The 25,290-nt window shown below is 44.5% G+C and overlaps 1 protein-coding gene across 1 annotated transcript in view; it reads right to left on the bottom strand.

Moving 5' to 3' along the window:
* The window catches only part of SLC35F5 (solute carrier family 35 member F5), a 68,918-nt gene extending 59,251 nt beyond the window's left edge, over positions 1 to 9,667 (bottom strand). The window contains exons 1-2 of the mRNA XM_019553603.1: positions 8,714 to 9,667; positions 2,087 to 2,181 (exon numbers count right to left, since the gene is read on the bottom strand). Coding sequence (XP_019409148.1) covers positions 2,087 to 2,181; positions 8,714 to 8,860 — 242 coding nt within the window. The 5' untranslated portion in view covers positions 8,861 to 9,667. The remainder of the gene's footprint in view (positions 1 to 2,086; positions 2,182 to 8,713) is intronic.
* Between the last annotated feature and the right edge of the window lie 15,623 nt (positions 9,668 to 25,290).

Raw genomic sequence — 25,290 nt, 5'->3', positions numbered from 1 at the left:
AAGGGGAGAAGGACCTGGGATCACCCTCCTCCCCTACTGGATCTGAAGGGGAGAAGGACCTGGGATCACCCCCCTCCCCACAGGACATGGATCACTCCCCTCTGACCTCTGAGGAAGGGGACATGGGACCAACCCCTAGCCTTGGGGGAGGGGCTTAGGCCACCCCACATGCCCCGATGGCGTGGGGAGGGGATATGGCCTAGGGAAACAGCACCTGGGGAGTCACGGACAGGGCACTGGGTCCTGCGGGAGGCCTGGCTTGACCCAACCAGTACCTGCGTGCATCGCAGGCCCCAGGCTCCGACTGACTGTGCCGTCCACTCCTGGTCCCCTCTCACTAAGATGGTGGCAGGTGAGAGTCAACACATGGGCCATACAGTGTCTGCTGCTGAGACAGCAAGTGCGGGTCAGTGCCACCCCTCAGCCAACCGGGCAGGGCCACCACTGATGTGCTTTGGGGGTCTGCTCGGCTGCCTGCCGGCCCAGCTGCACAAGGGGGAGGAAGGTGACAGGAGGGACAAGGGCAGGGGGGTGTCCCGTGGGGGGGCAGCACCCTCCAAGGGGCTGAGGCAGGCCCCGTCCCTGGCTAGGCGTGGGAAGTAGGAGCCGTCTCCTCCTGCAGCACAGGCAGACCTGTCAGTCAGCCCAGGGCCCTACCAGCCCAGTTCAGTCCACTTGCGTTCCCTCTTAGACCCTGTTTGAGGTTTACAGCTGTGTTTTTTTCCCCCTTTGCCTCATGCAGAGGCTGGCACTGCTCTGGCACTCCCACAGGTTTGCCCTTCCACCCCAGCCTCCCCTGGCCCCTAACTTAAATTTTCTACCCTTGCCATGAATGGGGAGCACTGGTGTCAGTCTGGTGAGAGCACTGGACCTGCCTGTCCTGCCCACCATCCACAGCTCAGGAGTCATCCAAGCCTTATGGAGATAACACCCACACCTGCAAATCCACCCCCCGCTTCCACCTCGGTGATTCTTCACTTTGAGACACCCCTCAAAATGCCAGCACTCAGCTCCCCCTTGTAGTTCTTTGACTATGAAAGCAATAGTGCTCAAAAGGCCAACAGCAGGGCACGGCATCTCCAACTCCGTGGGTTCCTATTTGAAGCCTCTGGGTGTCTATCTTGTGAATCATGAGTAGGCGTTTGCAGTCCTAAGGGTGCTAATATCGAACAGCACCCTACAGCACCCTAAAAGGAGCTTGTGGTATCCAGGGTGTTGCATCCCCTTGGTTGAGAATCTCTGCTGTAGCTAGCTTCACTGTTTCTATGATCAAGAAAGTTGAACCTTTGATAGCAACGATGAAACATTTTAAAACAATATCTATAGACAGAAGGAGTTGTGGTCAAGAAAGCCAAGCTACTATAAAAAGATCCTGACCTCAGAACACTGTAGTGATGATTCATTATTTGATGTCTGACTATAGCTGAAAGAATGGTATTTTTTTATTATTAAACCTTGTACATTTCTTTGTGTGTCTTGGGGTTTCAGTATCCAGCAGGGATGATGCACTGAACAGCTGTTTGCAAAATTTAGGAGCTGAAGTTCCATGGGTTTTCATGCAATAAAGGCTACTCACAGTTGTAAGCACAATTCTGGTTTAGACTTTGGCATTTAACATGGTGAGCAAATCCAGTTACATCAGAAAATTCTCCATTAAACCAGGGAAGGATGAAGAATGCTTGGTTGCAGAAAGTACAAGGAAGCAAGTACAAAATTAATAAATCAGACGTTTACAGAGGGATGAAATCATAGGAAAATAAAATAAAGACAAGAATTTGAAGAACAGAATTTGGAAGGGGGTATGTGACAGACTGATGTAGTACTTTCTATAATCAAAGGATCTCTGCACTTTATCAAAAGATACTTTAAATAGTAGTATTACAGCAGCAGTGTGGCAAATGGAGCAGTCTTTATGCATTCAACAATAGCACATGGCAGCAAAACACATGGGAGCAAAACTATTAGAACTCATCATGCCCAAAGAGGAAAAGATGGCTGAACTTCTGCTCAAGTTTCATATAATCCCTGACTTCCCTTTGGATGGTCCACTAAACAGGCAGTCCTCTTTCTCCCCAGGATACCTTACCTGAACACATCTAACCATTCCGTAACTCTCGGTTGGTACTCTACTAACGTGTCAGCATTGAATTTGAACCTAACTTCTAAAGAAGTTCTTACTTCCTGTAAGAGCAGGAAGTTGGAAATAGCAAACAGAAATCTTAACCCAGCTGAAGAACAATTTTAACAAGAGGATAGCCACTAAAGTAAGAGGCCTTGATTCTCTGCTCCAAACTTTACTTGGACAGATGTGAGCTAGATAGTTCCTTTTTTTCAGGGAAGATTTTCTAGAGCAGGGGTGGCCCATCTGCAATACAGGTGCTACAGGTGGCACAGGCAGCCTTTGTGTGTGGCACGTGGCAGATCGCGGAGGGAGCAGCAGTAGGGCAGGGAACAGGAAGCAGAGGGACGTATCAGCCAGGACAAGAGGATTGGAGTTGCTCCCGCGGAGGATATGGGTCTTAACTTGTGGCGTGCCTGACAAAATGGTTTGACCTCCTGCTTTAGACGCTGTCTGCATTGATTTTAAGACCTATTTTGTGTTGCTTCCAAACGGTTTAAGTGGACCAGATAATCCACCCTAGTTTTTTAGTGAAATGTGGTGGTTCACATGACCATACATCCCAACACAGGGTGCTCCATTTACATGCATACTGAAGAAGCACAGGATTCACTTAACTGCACAGTGCAAAGTCAATCCTGAGGTGCTGCATATAACTAACAATGGCCACAGAACAGCTAAGTGCATAAACCACTTATGTATATAGCATCTTTCAGTTCTGCTGCCTGCTTTGTGACTCACTTGGACTCTATATAAGGCAGTCTTAAAAACAGAGTAACCACCAGCCTTGAAGAGGTGGGGAAAGCTTTAGCTTAGACTGCTCATTTAGCCTATAAGGTATATCTCTATCCTGCATTTTGTAGTTAATGAACATTGTTTGTACTGAGGGCAGGTATGGTCACACTTCAGGTAAGTGCACTGCTTGTTTTTCAGTCCAGAAGTTATATGATTTAAAGGAAGGTACTGGTTTGGAAGAACAATTTTGTTATTTCTTCCAGGTTTTTATTCCTGTTTCAGCAAATGATGATATATTTGGTAACCTACTTGTGCTATCCATTGGCACTGCTGGGATAGACACTTAGGCAGAGTAGCATTATCTCTGGGTAGGAGAATCTCAGTCTTCACTGTCCATTTTTCAAAGACTGGACAAGATAGCCTTGATGGAAGTAAGAAAAATGGAAGAAAACCAATATAGGTGCCCTTTTCATAAACTTTTCAGAGCAGTGCTAAATTAAAAGGAGAAATAGGTGAGAAGCAGAGATAAAAGGGAAAGAAGGGAAAATAGAAAATCCGAAAGGAATAGTTTACAGAGAACAGGACTAGAGGAATAAAAAGTGAAGTAGGGTTTGGACCTAACATGGTAAAGGGTAAGAAACCCAAGACTCATAAGCAGCAAGTTAAAACTACACTGAGATGATAGAATTTTTTTTTGTAATTATGGTCATGATATTTATAGTCCCATGACATAAAATCTCATGGGAACGACAAGTTACCACACATTGAAAACAGTAACAACAGTGTAAAAGAAAAACCCTAAAAACATTGCAGGCATCACCTGCTTGTCAGGCAGTATGAAAACTGTGGAAGTGATGTCAGTTGAACCTTGTGTGTTAGGATCAGGCCCTGGGGGCCAGCACCAACCCTTCCCCCCCATGCACTGGGATTGGTCCCCACGGGCCTGGTGTCATCCCCTCCAGACAGGATTGGGATTAAGCACCCATGTTGTACACAATTCATTATTTTTTAGTAGAACATTAACATATCAATATACTTCATTAAGAAATGCGTTGATATCATGTTGAATGGGAAAGAAGAGCAAGAGGAAAACCTGCTAGGAAGAATATAGCATTTGTGTGTAATGTGCACTTAAAAGTCAGTGAATTTAAATTTTTGTAAACATTATTATTCAGTGGCAACAATGGAATTCAAATCATTCTTTTACAAGTTTCAGAAACAAAGCAAGCTATTCTGTCCTTCCTTCAGTTTAGCGATTGCAATGATATACTATACCATTCTTTGTATTAAAAGCTGTCAAGTGACACTTGGTATATGCTAGTGGTGCTCAATATTTTTCCCCTTTCAGCCAGATGGGCAGTGCCTGGTCCGACCATGGGCCGGAAGGTGATTCCAATCCAGCACCCATGCCATGCCTACCATCTGGCCAGTGGAGTAGGGTGGGGAAGTAGTGCCTGTGTCCGGCACTGCAGGGGGAGAAGAGGGCTTCATCTGGCCTGACTTGGGGTGGGGGCCAAGGAGGAGAGAGACATAACCTGGCCCCATAGGGAGGGAAAGGGGAATGAACTGGGTCCAACCCAGCCCCGTGGTGAAAATGGGGCATGGCCTGGCTTTGAACCTGACCCCATGGGAGAAAGTGGTCATGACCTTTGTGGCAGAGTGCTTAGTGTACCTGCCTCTTGAAGAGGAGAGGCAGCCTGAAAAGCAGTATGCAGGTGGCAAGGGGGGGGGTGCTAATGAGACCCACATCTGACTAGGAGAGGGCTGGGCTAGACAAGATATAAACCCAGACCCTGAGTTGAGCAGGCAATAAGATCCTGGAGGCTGCCGAGTGAACATCTCCTGAGCAGAATGGTTGCAGCTCCAGAATGGCAACACAGAGAGTACAATCAGCAGCAGTCTGGAGGCCTGGGAAGGAACAAAAGGGACCCAGCTAGGGGGCTGGAGCCCAGAGAGGGGCTGAGTGAGAGATCAAGGGGTCTGAGTGTGGGACCAGTGGGGTCCAGGACCCCAGAGAGAACCTATGTGAGGAACCAAAGGGTCTGAGGGTCCAGAGAGTGACTGAGTGAGGGGCCAGGGGGTCTGAGAGCCCAAGAGGCTGAGTGTGAGACCTGAGGGTCTGATAGCCCAGAATGGGGCTGTGAGAATAGAGAGTGAACATCAGAAAGTGATGACACCTACGAGGCATGGGGTGTGGTGTAGGGATGGATGGAGCTCTGCAATCAGCCCAGAAAGCAATGACCACAGAAACCTGTTGGTCATTAGAGTGGCAGCAATTTGGGAAGCTCTGGGGCAGCCTCCCTTAGATATAAAGTGAATACATCAAGGTGTGGTGGGTGAATGAAGGGGTGACTGCCCACAGAGACCAGAGTGAGTAAGGGCTGAAGGAACCCAGGAGCTTCACGGCCACCCCTAGAAATGGCTCCATTACAACCAGGCCTCATGGGGGGAAAGGGGGCTTTGCCTGGCCCCAAGGGGAAAAGGAGGCATGGCCCAGCTTTGTGAGGGTTGGAGGAAAGGGGGGCATGGCTTGGCTCTAACTTGGTGCATGGGGTTTTGGGAATTTGGCAGAGGGGAGGATATCTAAATACCATATCTAAATGCCATGACTCCTCTGCTGGCAAATTTCCTGTCCTGTGGGTTGCCCGGTGGGCCAGATGTGATGGCTTCATGGTCTGCATTTGGCCCAGAGGCCAGACGTTGAGCACCCTTGGTGTACATAGTCTTCTCAATGTAACACCTTGAATTTATTTCCTTTGTACAAAATCAAACTACTACTTAGGAGAAAAAAAAACTATGTTTATACGAATATTTTAATCTTGGTTAATGGTCACTCCTGCACCTGATCCTTCATTTCCTACTTGTGGATACATCTACCCAAGACGCTAAATGTACTGTAGCCTAATTCTACTGTGCAGTAGTGTGCAGGGCAAAACTCGTGCTAATACACTACTGCACAGTAGTATTAGGCTACTGCACAGTTAGGGACACTAAAAAGCTGTGTGCCAGCACCACTGCACAGTAGCACCAGTTGCTGCTCATGGATTTAGTACTTGGTTATCTAAGTCCTAAACTTAATGTGCAGTAACTATAGCACATTAATGAACATGTAGACACACCCAGTTATATCTATTTTGTATTACAAAACCCCCATGGGGACCAGACAAGATTATAAGAACTTCATTGTATTTAAGTGCTGTATGCATGCAAAGTAAGAGAAGGTTTCTGAAGAGTTTACAGTTTAAAATATACAAACCAGTATAACAATTATGATCTTGATTTCATCCTGCTTTTCCTTTATGCATAGTATAACATCTAAATGTATGCCTCTGACATCATATCATATATATTTAGATTTTATATATTACACATAAAGGAAAGGCTAGATGAAATCAAGATCATAATTATATGTACACACATACAGCTATAATCTTGATTTCACTTGCTATAAATGTGCAAGTGAATAGCTCTGTGTGCATCAGCCCTTGCCGTCTTTTTCTTCACACACCCAAATTACCAAAACTGGCTTGTCTAGAATTTCCACCTGAAATGTTGACTGTTTCGACCTTTGAAAGCACATTATAGGTAGAAGTGAATTTCTTGATCCAGTCTATGGAAAGTTGCCAGCTATTGAAATAGTGAGGGGTTTTTTTTTCCGAAATTGTGAGGTCTTAAAACAGTATAAAATGAACTGCCAAAAACGTGCATTCTATTTAATCACATTTTTTCACCAGTTGTCCTTATCCCTGCAAAGTATGTTTCCAAAAAGATAAACTGAGGCTCAGAAACTTGTGTGACTCTCCAAAGGTCAGTCCAGCTGGTAAGTAGCAAGGCTTGGAATAGAGCTGAGGAATTATGACTCAGTCCTCTGATGGAAGCACTAGATGTACTACTTATTAATAGTGCTGCCTAATAATATCTTTACTGAGCTGCATATTTTATACTTATCACAGATAATATCTATTAAAACAGGATGACTCTTTCAACTATATCAAAATCAAGCTGCATGCTCTGCAGGAGTAAATCTAGGAGCCAGATGCTCAGCTGCACTCTAGTAGCCTTTGTAGAGCTGTTTTAAAGCTGACATGGCTGTATACCAGTAGCAGTGAACAGTCATCAGGAGGGGAGAGTGGGTTGCACACTCACTCTTCCCATTCTGCTTGGACAGCTCCCAAAGTGAGCGGCACTGGCAGATGAGGCGGTATGGCCAGGCATCTGGAGTTGCACTCATTTAGTGTATTTTTTTCTGCTTACTTATGAAATGCAAGCCACAAATTAAGGCTGTCTCTCCTATGGCTGGAACCCCACTGGAGGCATCAGTTCACATGCCACGTGTGCTTCCTCAGATGTGAGTTCTCCAGTCAGAGTTTCACAAGAGTATGCAATTTGCACCTCGCTGCACCTGGAATCAGTCACACTTTTCAATGTCTTGTTTTAAAAAGAATCTAGATGAGATGCATGCAAACAGTAGAAACCACAGCTTTCCAAGCTGCGGTGCTAAACATTTCTTCTTCAGAGGACAAGGTACTTGTGCTCGGTGGTTCTTAAGGCATTTGGAGAAAATGGGTCACTGTGGTAAGAAGCCCATAATTTTTTCTAAAAGGGTAATTCTTGTGTGTGCGCGTATTTAGCGCCTGATACACTTAGTTGCTTCCCATTGCAAAATCGCCTGGATTCTTATGCCTAATGTGCACTAACTGCCACTTGAATACTTCATTTCTTCTTTTATTAAAATGATTTTGCATTTATCTGAGTATGAATTAAAGAGAGGGAATAGCATTCTTTAGAGTTATGAAACTGCCGCCTTCTCTATACTTCATTTTTGTGTACTACATCTGAATAACATGTTATGGCACTCTATAAAATCAACTACAAAAACAATACGGAGTCCCATGTGCAACCAAGTGAAGGCATTTCTGGCTCACAGTGACACTGTTGGGTTTTCTGAGTGGAAGCACCTTCATGAATATAAGTTTTAGAAACTGGGCTAACAAATGTTTTAATGAGCAAGATTAACAATTAGGTTCCACTCCTGTTGGTTCTCTTCAAGAGTGAGTTCTGAAGTTTACTTCAAAGGATTTGAATCAAACCCTGCAAGTGAATTTACTCCTCTACACAGGCCCCATACTGGTCTTCCGCAAAGCAATCAATTTCTCCCAGTTTGAAAGAGGCTCCCACTGCCTTCAGCTGATTTTTACATCAGGCCCTTGAAGGGCAAGCCGGTAGAATACACGGAAGAAAATGCATATCAAAGATGCAATTGTTAAAGCTTCAGTCTTGATCAAATAACTTATTTTAAGGCTTGGAGCAGGAAGGGGTGGTGTGTTCAGCCTGTTCAGTACCAGACATGATATAAGACCCAGTGCACCAACATGCTTAAGCATGCGAATATTGCTACTTCTATACGCTAAAGTAGTTAAGTAAGTGTTTATATTCAACTGGACTATTGGCCCCAATGGAAAAGGAGGGGGGAAGAAAACAAGTCTGTGGTCTATTATAAATATCTCCCAAAGTTCTCAGATTCTATTCTGGCTTCAACTGCATATAGGTTATTTATTCTGCATATAGGTTATCTATTTTGCTTTACAGTATGATATGAGGAAGGAGTGGGGGAATCATTGCTCTTTTTAAAAAATATATAACTACAGCTCATTAGTCTTTAAACTACCGGTATACAAGGAAAAATGTTTCAGTGTGAACATATTAGAGGAAGAGGCTTCATGTGATTTTGGCTATGCAGGTTTTTCTGAAGCATCAGTCTTCATAACTGTAGAAAGTGAGAGTAGGATCTCAAGGTTTTCTACTGTGCTCTATGTTACTGAATATTCCTAACAAATATTAGCCAGTGGTATTATTTTAAATTTGCAGAACAAATTTGCTTTTTTTCTCATATCTGAGTTTCCTCACACTTTTATTTACAGTATTTATGGGAACATCAATATCTGAGAGACTTAAACACTGAAATGTCCTTTCGGGCGCTGTGATATACAACAAGACATCAATCATTTTAAGCAAACTGCCTTCATATCAAGGCGAGGTAGATGAGACAGACAAAGGGAAAATGCTGTGACCCAACATTACCAAAATCTACTTCTTCCTTCCAGCATTATTTGCCACCTCTGCAGTCGAACATGCAGATCTCAGATCAGCCTTGTCAGTCGTCTTTGGACTCACGGATGACTTCCCTGTTTACTGGAAGACTGCCATCCTTGTACTGAGGGACTGCCAGTGATGACAACGTAGGAGAAACACGTATTTTAACTGGTAATGGAATTTCTAAACATGAGAATGTAACTATACTGCTGTCGCTCAATTATTTTCAGTATATAAATGATGTTGATGATACTTCAACTATTTAAAATAAAAAAAAACTTTTAAAAGTCAACTGAAAGCTCTCTGCGAAAAATGAACAGAAAAGCAAATATTCATGATTTACCAAGCAACATACACAAACTGCAGTCCAGGGGAATAAGCATGAGATGGGGCTATCTGCATCCCTTGCCCACACTGGTGAACAATTGGTGAGCATGTGACGTCTCATGAGTAGTCACATTTTTAGATAGTAGTATTATATTTATGGGAACAGCTGCCTGCTCTTTTGAGGAAGGCAGCCAAAATATGTTCCTCCAGTTCAGAGGTAGGCAATTATTTGCAGCTGCAGGAGAGAATGATCTGGGAACACAGGCAGGTGGATGGGTGGGTGCTAAGACCCAGCTGCTGCTGCTGCTTGTCTCCACAGTGGCATGGGGGAAGCTTCCCCAGCCATTATTCATCCTCATAACAATGGGGGAAGATGCTCACAGGAGCCCAAAGTCTGCTGCTGCTGAATTCAGCCAAAGCCCCATGTCTTTGGGAGCTGGATCTGGCCCATGGGCTGTAGATTGCTGACCCCTGTTCCAGATGACTCCAATTTTATTTCTGTTATTTATGCTATGTAGTACTTGTATAGTACCTATAGACACTGTTTATAAACTAAAGATTGCGTAGCTTGCATAGGGCTGGTATGGGAGGGCAGCATTTGACCTATATTTTCTCAGACATTTCTGTAGGAAAGATTTTGATGTCTTTACTTATGATGAGGAACACTATACTTTATGAGGAATCCTATTGATTTCATTGTCAGTATTTCTGAATAAGGTGCTACTCCAAGTGAAACAAAATCAGTCTTTATTACGTCACCCCCAATGTAGGTGCGTGATTTTTCAAGGTGGCTTAAGCATTCTCTTAAACATGAGAAGATGTGATAGAGCAGCGTGAGCAGAGGCTGTGGGGAGGCAGGGCTGCAGCTCTGTATGTGAGCCTGAATCAGGGCCAAAGGTGGAGCTGCAGCAGCTGTCTTCATCCTCCCTCTTGTATTGAAATCCAAGATGAATCCATGTAGAATGGCAAAAAAACACCTTGTCTTAGATTTGAGTAAATGTGATAATATAGGAAGGGATGGGGGCTTGGGCTGATATAATCACTCCTAAATAACAGTGTAAACATATCCAATAACATTTTACAGCATTTAATAAATTTCATTGGGCTTTTTATCATTGTCAACTTTGATTGAAGGACCTAGATTGTAGACATTGAGAATCCAGTTCAACATTTATCCCCAGTTGTAGATTTTCTAGTGTAGAGAAATATAGCAAAGGTATTTCCGTTTGCCTTCTCATCATTAAACCAAGGTTGCCATTTAAAACCCAAGGCACTCCCCCTGTGACCTCTTCTATCTCTGGTCACCCCATTCAGGCATTGGCCCCTCAGCCTCAGTTCTACCTGTGCTTGGACACTGACCCCTGGGTCTCAGGCACAGGCCCCTCTAGGGCTCTTCCTGCTTCCAGTCCTAGGCCAACCACCCTTCAGGGCCCTTGCTCACCCTCATCCCAGTTGAGCCACCCTTCAGGCCACCTATCACTTGTGTTGAATCCCTCTCAGCCTTAATCCAGCTCACTCCTCCTGGCCTTTGCAAGGCTCAAAACCCAGAGTTCCCCAGGCATCCTGCTATGTAGGCCCCTTCTCCCCTACAGCCACAACCTGGTCTTTCAGTGTAGCACAAACCCCGAATAGCAACAGAAACAAAAACACACAACTGATCTCCCCAGATGCCACACCTATACAACTCTTTGTGCTATGAGGATCTAAGTCAGTCTGAGCCTTGGGCTCCTGGCTCCACCTGACCTGGCATGTTGTTAATAAGGCCCAGGTTCTGCTCATCCCTTATTCATCAGCCAAGTGTTCTGCTGCCTGTAATTTGCAGGATGAGTCCCACAGCCCTCATAGCTGGACTCCTTCTGGGCTGCATTTGCTTTGTGACTCTGCTGTTCCTTCTTCCAAGAAACAGGAAAGGGGGGTCCCCTGTTACATGCTGGTGGTAACTTAATACATCAACAAGGGTGTATTTGCTATGAGCAATCACAGGGTGGCAGCATAGAGATGAAAGCACTACACAGTGAATTTAAATAAAAATGTGATGGCTTTAGTGGGAATTTGGTGGCACATAGGATTTGTGACGGCCCTCAACATGGGGTTCAGTTTATCCTTTTGTTAGGGTAGTTTGTTATGTTTAATGCTTTGAAGATGTACCTGCTTAAAATATTGTTTATATTTAGCCTTAATTAATCATTGCTTAAGTTTTGTTCTTATTCAGTTTTTATTTTTATCATTGCAAGAAGTTTTTTTAACATAACATAACAATGGCCTTGTTGTCAGCTCCAGTTAATTGAATTTGGCACTAACAGGCCGATTCAGAGGGATGAAAGGATTGGCTATATTAATGAAAGGTGATAAGGGAGACCAATGGACAATGCCCAAAGTAAGACACCCCGAAAAAGGCCAAATTAAGAGGTGTGCTTTTGATGGGTCTGATAGACAAAGGAATATGCTGAGGATAAAAGACAGACAGGATGCTGAACACAGAGAATGTAAAAGGGGGCAGCAAGAAAATTCATCATCATTGTCATAAATACACCTGTCTGGACCGTCCCAGCCCACGATGAACTCTTTGCTTCCAGGAACTGAGTGGTTGTCTTCTCTGCAGAGCAAAGTAAGATCTGGGATTGGGTGAGATTATTGTAGTGAATGTTTCTCTCTCTCTGAATATAGAAACTACTAAGATAATACTTGTTGTATTAATAGAGTTTGATATTAAGGCACTAAATTTTCTGCATTCATATTTCATGTTCCTTTTAAGGGTTCATTGTGCTTTAACACAGTTGTGGTGCTAACATTTTATAACGACAAGATTGTTGTTGTCTCATCTTTGCATTCCTAGTTTTCGTCTTTTTAAATCTCTGGTTAACCCACTGATATGGAAAATTTAATTTCCATAGCGATTCTATACCTGAGCACGTTGTGTTTGGTCATACCAAAGGTGGCCCTGAGAAAGCATCACTGTTTTATACCCATAACTGCTTTAAGCGAAATGCCTTCTCTCTGCCTGCTGCTATATTTAGCTATACCAGGATTGACTAGTCATTGGCATTTTGCTTTTTAGTCTTCCTGGAAAAATCAGCAAATGTCAAATAAATATCATGGATGCAAGACTAACCTAACCCAGCACAGTTCTGACTTAGTAATTTTCAAGTTAATAGTGTGTTACTACAAAGTGTCCTTAGTTTCTCACAAAAAAATTCAGAATGGAATCCTAGGTAGTGTTACGCTAATATTTTTTCCAGCTACCGATAAGGGCCAAATTTGCAAGGGATATTCACTTTGTTCAAGACTGGGTAAAGTCTCAGCACATTCACCACTAAATTCATAGATTCATAGATTATAGAATCGGAAAGGACCCAGTGGATCATTGTGTCTGATGCCCTGCCCCTGGCAGGAAAGAGGACCCAGGTCAGATGATCCCAGCCATGTGATTGTCAAGCCTCCTCTTGAAGACCTCCAAGTTAGGTGACAGCACCACTTCTCTTGGAAGCCCATTCCAGACTCTGGCCACCCTTACTGTAAAAAATTTCTTCCTAATGTCTAACCTAAATCTACTCCCCACTAGTTTGTACCCATTATTCCTAGTTACTCCCTGGGGCGCTCTGGTAAACAGTGCATCCCCAATTCCCTGCTGCCCTCCCCTGATAAAATTATAGGCGGCTACAAGGTCTCCCCTTAGCCATCCTTTGTAAAGGCTGAAGAGATCCAGATTCCTCAACCTCTCCTCATAGGGTCTTTCATGGAGACAACTAATCATGCGAGTCGTCCTCCTCTGAACCCTCTCCAGATTCTCTGTGTCCCTCTTGAAGTGCGGTGCCCAAAACAGGACACAGTACTCCGACTGAGGCCTGACCGATGCCACAGAGAGGGGGAGCATCACCTCCCTTGATCTGGTGGTCATGCATCCACTAATGCATGATAAGGTGCGATTGGCTTTGTTGATGGCTTCGTTACACTGCCAACTCATGTTCATCTTGGAGTCAACTATGACTCCAAGATCCCTCTCAGCCGCTGAGCTGTTGAGGAGGTCATTCCCCAACCTATAGGTGTGAAGGGGATTCCTCCTTCTTAGGTGGAGTACCTGACATTTATCTTTGTTGAATTGCATCCCATTTTGTCCCGCCCATTGATCTAACCTGTCCAGGTCAGCCTGTATCTGCTCCCTGCCCTCCAATGCATTAACTTTGCCCCATAACTTGGTGTCATCGGCAAACTTGCTCTCCACACCCTCGTCCAAATCACTGATGAAGTTATTAAATAACCCCAGTCCAAGGACTCAACCCTGCGGGACACCACTGCCTACCTCCTTCCAGGCTGAAAATGACCCATCCACCACCACTCTCTGGGTGCAGTTGCTAAGCCAGTTTGCCACCCACCTGACTGTGTAGATGTCCACTCCACGGCCTGTTAGCTTCCCTATGAGAATAGGATGCGAAACTGTGTCAAAGGCCTTCCTAAAATCCAGATAGATGACATTGGCCTCAGCTCCTGTGTCAAGGCAGTGTGTGACCTGGTCATAAAAGACTATGCAGTTTGTCAGGCGGGATCTACCTGTGACAAACCCATGCTGGTTTCCTTTCAGAATCATTTCCCCTGCTGAGCCTTCACAAATGTGCTCTTTGATGATTTTTTCTAGTATTTTCCCTGGGATAGAGGTAAGACAGACTGGCCTAAAGTTACCCGGCTCCTCCTTTCTCCCCTTCTTAAAAATGGGCACCACGTTGGCCCTTTTCCAGTCCTCAAGGACTTGGCCAGAGCACCAGGAGTGCTCAAACAGCCATGCCAGTGGCTCAGCTATGGCACTGGCCAATTACTTCAGCACCCGTGGATGGAGGTCATCCAGGCCGGCTGACTTGTACCCATCCAGCCCCTTCAATCGCTCCTTAACTAAGTCAGCACTAACCTTTGGCAGTCTGGTGCCTTTTGGACATCTGTCTATTCTCAAGGTGGAGGAATTGTCTTGGTCGCTATTAAGAAATACTGAAGCAAAGAACTGATTGAAGAGCTCTGCCCTTTTTCTCTGTGTCAACCACCAAATGACCTGATTTGTCCTGCAGGGGCTCTATGTTACTCCGCACTTTCCTTTTGCTCGCTATGTATCTGTAGAAAGGCTTTTTATTGTCCTTAATTATTGCAGCCAGCCTAAGCTCCAGTCCTGCCTTGGCCTGCCTAGCTGATTCCCTGCAAAAGCGTGCCAGGGAGGTGTATGCCTCCTTGGTGTCTGCCCCCTGCTTCCACTGCCTATAAATCTCCTTCTTTGCCCCCAGTCTTTTCTGGAGTTCCCTGTTCAGCCAAGGGGGCTTTTTTATACCCTTAGCCCCTTTCCTGTGTAAGGGGATAAACTCCTTTTGTGCCCCAAGGATCACTGCCTTGAGAAACTTCCAACCTCTTGGACCCCCATTAGCTCGATGCTCTTGAGTTCAGCCACCTCACTAACTAGCCTTCTAAGTTTACTAAAGTTGGCCCTTCTGAAGTCTAACACTTCAGCATCACTGGATATTTTTCTTACCCTTTGCTGGATTGTGAACTTTACCAAGTGGTGGTCACTATCACCCAGGTTACTGTGTACCCGCAGGTCCCCCAGTTGATCATCCCCTGTTGCTAAGACCAGGTCTAGCAAGGCGCTACCCCTGGTAGGACCGGACACCATCTGAGTTAGGTGGAGGTCCTGCACACACCATAAGAATCTCCTTGAGCAGCTTGGTTTGGCTGCCTGTTCCTCCCAGCAGATGTCCGGGTAATTTAAGTCCCCCATGACCTCTGCCTCCCCCACCTGTATGGCATCTGAGAGCTGCTTGGAGAATACCTCGTCTAGATCATCGTCCCAGTGAGGAGGTCTGTAGTAGACCCCCACTACCAAGTCCTTTTCCCCTGGCACCCCCTGGATCCTGACCCACAATGCCTCGGTATTCCCCTCCTTTACCCTTGACTTGATGACAGAAGATGTGTACTGTTCCTTAACATAGAGGGCTACACCCCTGTCTTTTCTCCCCACTCTGTCTCGTCTATACAACCTGTATCCCTCAATGCCTACCGCCCAGTCATGCACAGAATCCCACCATGTTTCAGTTAAGCCGATTAGGTCACTGTGTGCTAGCAAGTAGGAGTGTGAGCTCCTCCTGCTTGTTCCTCAAACTCCTGGCATTTGTGGAAAGACATTTTAGCTCCCCAGTGGGTGCTCTTGGTGTCCCTTTGGCTTGATGGCATGTGCTCCCCTTAGTGCTTACCTGCTTAGGTTCAGTGCCTTGATTATGGCTTTCCAACCCTGGGTTCTCATCGACCACTGGTTCTCCATCCCCCTTTGAACCTAGTTTAAAGCTGTTCGGAGGAGATCAGCCAACCTGCGGGAGAACAGATGCTTACCTCTAGGAGAGAGATGAAGATCGTCCCATCCTAGAAAACCTGGTATTACTTTTACTTTAGAAATGGAGTCAGTTTTGGGATGATACTGGATCTTGGTAGGGCCAGACTAAAATAGTGGAGGCACCAGGCTCTGTCATCAACAACCTTTTCCAGTAATTGAAGGCTATTGTGCAAGAGCAAATGTCTACCGCTGTGTCTAATTCTCCATGCTGCTGTAACATCTCTTATATTGCTCAGATAAATCACTCAAAATCAATTGTTTTGCCATTTAATTTTCCCAACAGGTATATATGTGAATCGTAAGTACCGTGTAGTTAAAATGTGGCTGTTTCGAGAATCCACGCAATATGCTTGACAGAAATTGCATGAGAAACATTTTCCTCACATACAGTTTTTTCAGGTTATATAACAAAATGTATAGCATAAGCCTTACATATTAGCCCTTACATGTAATGAAGGAATTATATTTAACCGTCAAGGCCTGCACATAAGTGATCATCTATTTAACTGTTAGAAGCAAGAGCAACTGTAATTCCCAGTGCAATCAATTGTCTTCTGAAAGCCCCTTTCTGCCTTCTGCTAGCCACTTCCGTTCTCATATGGGATGGCACAAAACTACTTCCCAAGGCTGCTTTGTCTGAGTCTTCATAATATTGTAGATAGCCTAATTACCAGAAGGTTTACTGATACAAAATATCTTTGCTCATATACTAGATGGGGTAGAGTAAGAAAGAAAATTATTGCTACATTATGTCAAATCTAGAACTAACGCTTTATTACAGAGCAAAGGGAAGTAATCTTTAGAGCAACATGCATTTCCTTCAGTTCTGTAGAGAAGGAACTGAAGAACCATTTCTGCACTGGAAATGTCCAAGTAATATGCAATGACACATAAAAAACCTCCTTATGTATAAGCATTATGATGCAGTCTTTAATACCTGATCATATACTATTTTTCCTTAGACCCCTGCTCCATTAAGTGCACAAGACACCTGATGTTCCCTTAATGGGCAGCTACTCAATATTTGTTTTAATCCTGGCTGTTCATTGCAGCCATGGCTTTTTTACTGCACACTATCAAAGCCCTGCTCTGAAAGCAGAACTACGAATTTCCTCATGGGTCTGCGATGTGATTCTCACCACTGAGCGTGTCACAAAAAACAGTGAATATATTTTCACAACAACCTTATAAAAATTAGGTCATATTATCATTTTTGTTTTACAGATTGTGAACATAGGCAGAGACATATCAAAGTCAAACATGTGTCCTAGTTTGGAGAGCCCAGTCTGAGATACTGAGGATCTGATTTTTCAGTGTACGCAGCATTTTTATATGTTCAAGTGCTGCTCCCATTCCCTTCAGTCGTAACAGTTCCATAAATCAGAGCTCACAGCCTCAAGTCAGGCATTTAACAAATGAGCCTTAGTGTCTACCTCTGAAAAACTTAGTTTAAATGATTGGCATCAGCTAGAAATTTTGGGGTAGAGGCATAGAGAATCCATATACTTCATTAATCATAACGTGCTCCTCTTTCTTCCTTCAGTCCTCTCTGTCATTCATTGCACATCTTTCAGTTTGTGTCACAGATGAAGCGAGGGGCCTGCAGACACCAGTCACCTTTACTACACACTTCTGATTCTTCCCCTGAGTGGGGCCAGTCTAAACAAGGCCAGTATGTGAACATATAATGAATGACCAGTTCACACTGTGTGTATACCACAACATACACTGGTAATACGAATAATATGGTTGGCTTCACGCCACCAGATAGAAAACACTGATTTACTTTCATATTGAAAAAGTAACTAAATACTTTTTGTATACCTACAACCCTTGGAATTTTAGCTCAAGTTTGGTGTAATCAGAAAGTTAATGTAGCTTTCTAAAGACGCCAGTCAGAAAATGCAAGGAGATGATGCAAGGAGGTGTGACAAATAAATATTAAAATGACATTCAGGATTCTTTCCTAGGCAGGATATGTTTTAGGAAATTTGATCGGGTGCCTCTCTGTTTCCTAACATGCACACCCACACATAAATACATTTTAAACATTTTGGAGAAACATCAGTAATTGACTTGATTTGTTGCAGAAAAACCAAATGCAAGCGTGACCATGTACATAGCCCCTATGAATGTTTTCTGGTAAAATAATAATGAAAAAAGAAAATATTTTCTTTTCAAATGTTCCAGCAATAGTTTAATTCTATAGCAGAAAAACCAAAAATACAGTCTTATACATTTTATAAGTGTCCTGATCCTTTATTGACAGTATGAAACATTTCATACACATTGTTGGTGGACAAATTCTGGACCTATATGAAGTCCAGCTCCAGTCTTCTCTGCCTCCTATGACAATTATATCTAAGTATGCCACAGTTGTTAATGTATTTATCCTTGCAACACTTCTGTGAAGGAGGGGAATGCTGCTACACTTGTGCTATAGGTGAGGAACTGAAGCTCAGAGAGATTAAAGCCCAGATCCACAAAGTTTATTTAGGCACTGAATTCCCTTTTGGCACCTAAATAAACTTTGGGTTTTTGACACCAAAGTAACTTGCCTGAAGTCACACAGGAAGTCTAATACAGAACAGTAAGTTGAACTTGAATTTCTTAAGGCCTGAGCCAGCACCCTAACCACTGGAATATAACATGTACACAGAAATGATACAAAAGCATCATTCATGTGTATCTGCTTATCTGCAATTGTTCCCCACAGCATGTCAAAAGCAGAAATAATTTGCACAGGTATTAGATGAAGGAGCCACTGCTCAGTTAGGGGAGTATACCAGCTAATGCTTCTCCAGGGACAGACCCTTTATCCTACAAATGGTCTTCTATTACCAGTCATAGATTCGTAGATGTTAGAATCAGAAGGGACCTCAGTAGATCATCGAGTTGGACTTCCTGCTTTGGGCAGGAAAGAGTGCTGGGGTCAGCCGATGTGCTGGAGTCAGATGAGACTCTCTTACTCCCTGCCTTGGCGTCCCATTCACCACCCTGCCCCACTTCCTCCCTCACTGTGGGGGGTCTTGATCTGCCCCCACCCACACACACCCCCTCCCCTCCACAGACTTACCTGCAGGGTGCTGCTCTCCATGCTGGCCGGCTGCATTCCTGTAAATTGGTTATCAGATTGGTATCAGCCGATAATGCCTGGTGAATAATTGGCTGTCAGTATTGGCCAAGAAAATCTTTATTGGTGCACCTCTAAAATATACTTTAAAAAAACACTTTACTTTGAAAGTTATTGATATTACATTGTATATGTCCCATGTTAATAGAAATATAGCATCCTGCTTTCTGACCTATGTAGTCCAAACAATGCCAATGGCAAACAAAGTATAGGAAGAAAGCAGGCTACCAGGTCCAGGATTAGCTGCCTAACATTTTGTACAAGGGTTGCACAAAAGAAGAGGCTGTGTAGGTGCCAAGGCAGGGGTGGGGCATCTAAGGATGCCTGGAGGAAATTTCTTTCTTATACCATATACAGAAATGACTGGAAATATAGCATTTCTTATATCTGGAGATGTTACCTCAATCCCATACAGAATATTAAGATGCTAGCAAGCTAAAAAACATTGTCCATTATGCTGCCAAAACTGTCTCATTTTTCTCTTTAAAATCTCTTTTGTGTACACTGCATCCGTCTGTATCAATCTGTTATCTCTTTTTTTCATACGAGGCTTGCACACTCCATGGGGCAAAAATCAGATTTTTATTCTATGTTAGTACAATGTCTAACACAGAGGAGTCTTGGTCTCTGGATTAAATCTCCAACTGCTACAGTATTAAACAGGGAGACAAAACTCTTGGAGTAGAGCCCATCTGGAGCAGGGCAGCTGTAGCTCTGGAGCCCCCATTGCCCCTGGATCAGCTGAGGGTAGGGGCAGGGATGGATGTTGGGGTGGGGGGGGAAAGAAGGGAAGCAATTTGCTGCTGAACATGGAGGGGAAGGGAAGTGATGCCAAGGTGGAGGCAGAGGGGCTTTTACCTGCTTTGGGGATTTTTTAAAGTCTCAGCTGTTGCTCCTACGCTGTTGTCTGAAAAAGGGGTGCAGCCGTGCCACTGGTCCATGCCCCCTCCCCCCGGTACACCGCTGCACACAGAAAATGGGTTTCAGCATATCCCAATACAAAAAAGCTACACATTTTTAAATTTTTCACTAGAATCACTCTGGAACTGGTTAATTTTTAGCTACATAACCTCTAGTTATACTATCTAAACCTAGTATACACATCCCTGAATATCTCCCCAAGTTATCTAGATTTCAGTGTATTAAGGTACAATCATGCAACAAAAACACGTGTCCAGCAATCTGATCCAGATTGGTAAAGTTGGATTTTGGTACTAAACACCAGAATCTTGCAACTGCTAGATTGGACTTAGAGTTTTTAAAGAAGTTGGTGTGCATCTTTCTTCTCCTTTGGGTGGGTCTCAGTGATCATTAACTTGTAGGACTGAGTCTCCAGTGAATGACTAAATTCAAAATGAAACCCTATGCCTACCTTCAGCTCCTCCATTAACAAAATTCTTCCTGGTTTGATTAAGAGTTTTGTGTCTGCAAGAGCCATTTTTATTTTGCAGTGCATTCTGAAAAGAGGAACCTAAACTACGTTGCAAGATATTGAAGAAAATGCCACAAGTTACAAATACTATGAACATGAAGACATCTCAGTGTGAAGTTAAAACCTGTGACTTTAGCTTCACTTCATGTAAATCCCATTCCAATTTAGTAAAACAGAAAATGCAATATCATTGCTCTTCTGCAATGTCACTTTTAATATTGGCTTAAACTTTAAAATAGCACATAAATTGATAGCAAAGGCCTGCAAGAAGCATATTTGCTAGATGCGTATCACTTTCCACATAACCTACAGTATTTTTGCTTAATCTTTGTACTGTCAATTTGTAGAAAATGCTTAGACTAATAGAAGCAGCAACTGGATATATCCCATTAACTGCATTAAAGTAAGGGCTTGTCATACTCTTATTGACAAGAATAAGCAGCACCCCTGTATAGCAACTTCCTCTTTATTTCAGTCTCTATCTTCACTAGAACACTAACAAGCCTTATATAGAATAGTGAGAGGATTATATTGAAGTTGTTAGATGATACCGAACTACTCAGTCAATTATACTTTTGTTTTTTCTGGACAAAAATTCCTGAGGTTGAATGTACTATAAAGGATATATATTTACTCCCTGAATCAAAATCTTTTTAGCTGCTCCAGAGACTAGTCCCAAACTAGCTATCTTAAACCTACGTACTTGTATAAAAGCCTCTGCTTTGAGGCTGCCATTGGAAAAAAAACTCTTAAGATACCTGATTCCTCTGTTGTTTTCAGTAGCCCTTTGATGATAGATTCCTTTCCTTTTTCATTTCCTTATGACCAGGGATTTAACCGAATTTGTAGGTACATTGGAATCTGACAGGCCACACTGAGCACTTTGTCATGGCCTCAGACTTGCAACTCCTGGGCTATCAACCTTAGCACCTGCAGCACCCTAGCCCCCTTTGGTATTAGATGATACAGATGACCAATATTCAGCTACGACAGTGGTTCCCAACCTTTTTAGACCGCGGTCCGGCAAACTGCAGACCAGCATACTGCAGACCTGAAGTGACCAGTACATTGTGGACCTGCAGCCAACTCTTTTTTATATTCAGTATAAAACTACACTGATATGGAAAATTTAATTTCCATAGCAGTTCTAAACCTGAGTACTTTGTGCTTGGTCATACCAAAGGCGGCCCTGAGAAAGCATCAATGTTTTATACCCGTAACTGCTTTAAGCTAAATGCCTTCTCTCTGCCTGCTGCTATATTTAGCTATACCAGGATTGACTAATCATTAGCATTTTGCTTTTTAGTCTTCCTGGAAAAATCAGCAAATGTCAAATAAATATCATGGATCCGAGACTAAGCTGACCCAGCACAGTTCTGACTTATGCATTTTTCAAGTTAATAGTTTATACTCAGTATAAGAAAGGGTTGGCTGCCAGTCCACAGTACGCTGGTTACTTCTGAAATTCTGGTCCAGCAGCCAACCCTCCCGTGGACCGGCAGCCAACCCTTTGCACGTCGGTACCAGGCCATGGCCCAGGGGTTGGGAACCTCTGAGCTAGGGAATGGCCTTAATCTATAGGGATACCATTAATTGATCTCAAAATCCTATCCTGTTTTTGTTGAGATGCTAACTATTGAAAAACTCAAATTTCCCTTCCCTTACTTGCATTCTCCAGGAAAGCTCTGGCAACAGACAAGCATTTGATGCTGAAGCTTACAGTGTCACCACAGAGACAGTAGTAAGGGCTGTACTGGGAATACATGGGAGCTGACAGAGAAACTATGGAGATAAAGGTGAAGAGACAGTTGGGCTATGTTTCTCACCCCTGAGGATCAGCACATGGGCCTGGTCAATATGCTCTCCTCTGGGGTTTCTGCACACTGTGGGCACCAGGTCATGGCCTCAGACTTGCAACTCCTGGGCTATCAACCTTAGCACCTGCAGCACCCTAGCCCCCTTTAGTATTAGATGATACAGATGACCAATATTCAGCTACGGCAGTGTTCTTTATCACATTGGACTAGAGTTTCCCCAGTGCTCAAACTGGGAGAAGAGTGTTGGCCTGGGTTTAATCCAACCTTGCCAGTATGACCCCTACAGTTCAACTGCCCCCCACTTAAGGGTCTGAAGTGGGGCAGGAGATCCCCAAAAAGGCTCAGAAGGGGAGAAGAAGACAGAGATAAAGGTTCCTGATTCAGACTTTGCTGAGTCTAGATGGTCGGTATGTTGTTACTATTTCATGTTCTGTTTTTTGTTTACATATGAAAAAAATAGTTTAAAAAACTCCATTAAAGGCATTTTAGGCTGAAAAATGAGTCACTCAGAAATTAGGAAGTGCCAGTTTCAGGCTGCCCATATGCTCTTAATGCTTCCTCTACGCAGCATTAAGAGCTCATTGGCAAGAGCATAGTTTTGTTTGTAAAGTTTTATATCTGTGCACTTATTGGACATTTAACTGAACTATCAGAAATTTTACTTATGGACTTTTTCTCCAAACTCCCTCCCCGCCTTCCTGCACTTATTGTGCTATATTTAACATACAAAGCCAAGTTATGGCCCATCCTGGACACTCATCCAGAATTGCACTCCCTTGCTTCTGGATGGCTATATCACCATGTGGAGGAGTAAGCAACCTCCTCAACATCACCCATCCCCAGGCCTTCCACATGAGCAATGTGAGTGGCACTAGGCAGAGACACACACAGTGCAAAGTCTAGACTGGTACAGGGCATGTCGCTTTGGAGCAGGGAACCAGTGTGTCAGAGTCAGCCTCCAAGTCAGCATTCATCTCTCTTTACCCTACCCCAGACACATGGCTTGTAGTGAAACAAAATGGATTGCAAGCAGTGGGGAGTGAGCACAATACTGAATTTTGGCTTTGGTGGTTGTTTCTTTCCTCTTTTCAGTGTTAGGGGGGGTGCAGCTTCTCGCACTTCCCCAGCTGCCACAAAAGAGGACCTCATCCTCAAAATATGCTGCTGAGGGTGAATTAGACAGGCCTGCTTTGCAGGTGGACAGTTCAAAACCCCAAACAAGAAGTCTCCTCTTCTGCCTTGAGGCTTGGCCTGTATTCATAGGGAAAGTGAATACTTCCACATGACTTAAGAGGAAAGGCTGAGGGAACTGGGCTTATTGGGCATTTACATACCTTGTTGTCCTGAGACATGCTGGACAGCCGGCTGATGCGAACTGTGCTGCATCGTGTGCAGTTGTATAAGTGTCGAAATGTGCATCAGCATGCAGAAAATGGCAATGGTGCATTTTTGAACTAAAGCACCTTCTCTGCATTTTAGATCAACGCGCTGCTGGCATTTTCTCAGCGCTGACAGATGTGCATTTTGCTGCTTATATAACTGCAAACAACACAGTGCCGAGAGTTCAGTGCTGCGGCGCTTACATGTGTAAAAACGCCCCTTTAGTCTACAGAAGAGGACAATGAGGGGGGATTTAATAGTAGCCTTGAACTACCTGAAGGGGGCTTCAAAAGAGGATGGAGCTGGACTGTTCTCAGTGGTGGTAGATGACAGAACAAGGAGCAACGGTGTAAAGTTGCACCAAGGGAAGTTTAGGTTAGATATTAGGAGGGATTTTCTCAGTAGGATACCCTCCTAGTGAGAAAATTCTTCTTAATATCTAACCTAAACTTCCCTTGCTGCAACTTGACACCATTGCTCCTTGTTTTGTAAACGACTGGAACAGGCTATCCAGAGAGGTGGTGGACTCTCCATCCTTGGAGGCTTTTAAGACCCAGCTAGACAAAGCCTTGGCTAGGATGGTCCTGCTTTGAGCAGGAGGTGGGACTAGATGTGACCTCCTGAGGTCTCTTCCAACCCTAATTGTCTATCTATGGTTTTATTTTTGATCTCACCATTGAAAGGGCTTGACTAGGAGAGCTCCCAGGGCAGGGAGCTCAGTGAGGCTCTGGGACTCTTCCGTCCACAGCAGAGGTTCCTAACCCACGGGCTGTGGCCTGGTACTGGGCCTGAAGGGTTGGCTGCCCATCCGCAGGAGGGTTGGCTGCCAGAGCGGAAGTCCCTAAACGACCAGTATACTATGGTCTGGCAGCCAACCCTTTTTTATACTCAGTCTGGAAGTGACCTGTATACTACGGACCAGCATTCAACCCTTTTTTATACTCAGTCTGGAAGTGACCGTTATACTATGGACCAGCAGCCAACCCTTATTTAAACTCTGTATAAAAAAGGGTTGGCTGCCAGTCAGTAATATGCTGGTCACTTCCAGACTGCAGTTTGCTGGTCCGTGGTCTAAAAAGGTTGGGAACCCCTGCTCCACAGCACCAGGCCTGGCCCCTTGTGAGCCTTTCCTAAGGTGTCTGCAGTGGTGATGCGTAGGGGGTATTGGCAGCACCTGCAGGTGGTTGCTGCTTGCCACCCCAGCCACTGACACCGCTGGTGGCATCCTCCGGTGGTCGCTGCCCCCTGGTTGGTGCTTGCCACCCCCTCCCCTGACAGCACTGGCAGTGTCTGGGACAGCTCCCCCCTTCATGGGTGCCTGCAATCATAGGTGACTTGTAGGGGGGGCACATGCCCCCCCCGAGATTGGCCAGTGCTGCCACCACCACCGCCAGCTTCTGCAGGCAGTTGCCTCTCGCCACTTGCAACCCACCCCCCCGCCGTCAACTTCTGCAGGTGGTCACCACTTGCCACCCCCAAATTGTGCCCCGCCAGTCTTGGGAGACACCCGTCGTTCATGCCTGCAATGAAGAGCACACACCAAGTGCGGACGCTTCCTCGGCGTATTTAAACCTGGCAGCTCACAAAGCACATTTTTTCCCCAACTCTTTAAGCCGGTCCAATAAAAGACATCCCACTGACCCAAAGAACCTAGCCTGCCCACAGGCTACTACCCGCACCCCTGCAATCCCTTCTCTCCATCCACCCAAAGACACGGCAGATGCCTTTCCCTTGTGAAAACCTCCTTTGCTTTCAACCAGGCCTTGAAGGCTCCAGTGGAGGAGGAGAGGAAAATGATGCTTTTTTTTTTCCTAATAAAAAAGAAGGGGAGGAGGGGGTGGGGAGGAACCCGCCCGCCCGCCTGCCTTCACACCCACTCGCTTGGGCGAGGAC

Source organism: Crocodylus porosus, unplaced genomic scaffold, assembly GCF_001723895.1.
Source record: "Crocodylus porosus isolate Cpor-Errol unplaced genomic scaffold, CroPor_comp1, whole genome shotgun sequence".
NCBI lineage: Eukaryota > Metazoa > Chordata > Crocodylia > Crocodylidae > Crocodylus > Crocodylus porosus.
The sequence above is the reverse complement of the archived record's forward strand: the minus strand, read 5'-3'. Positions and strand labels throughout refer to the sequence as shown.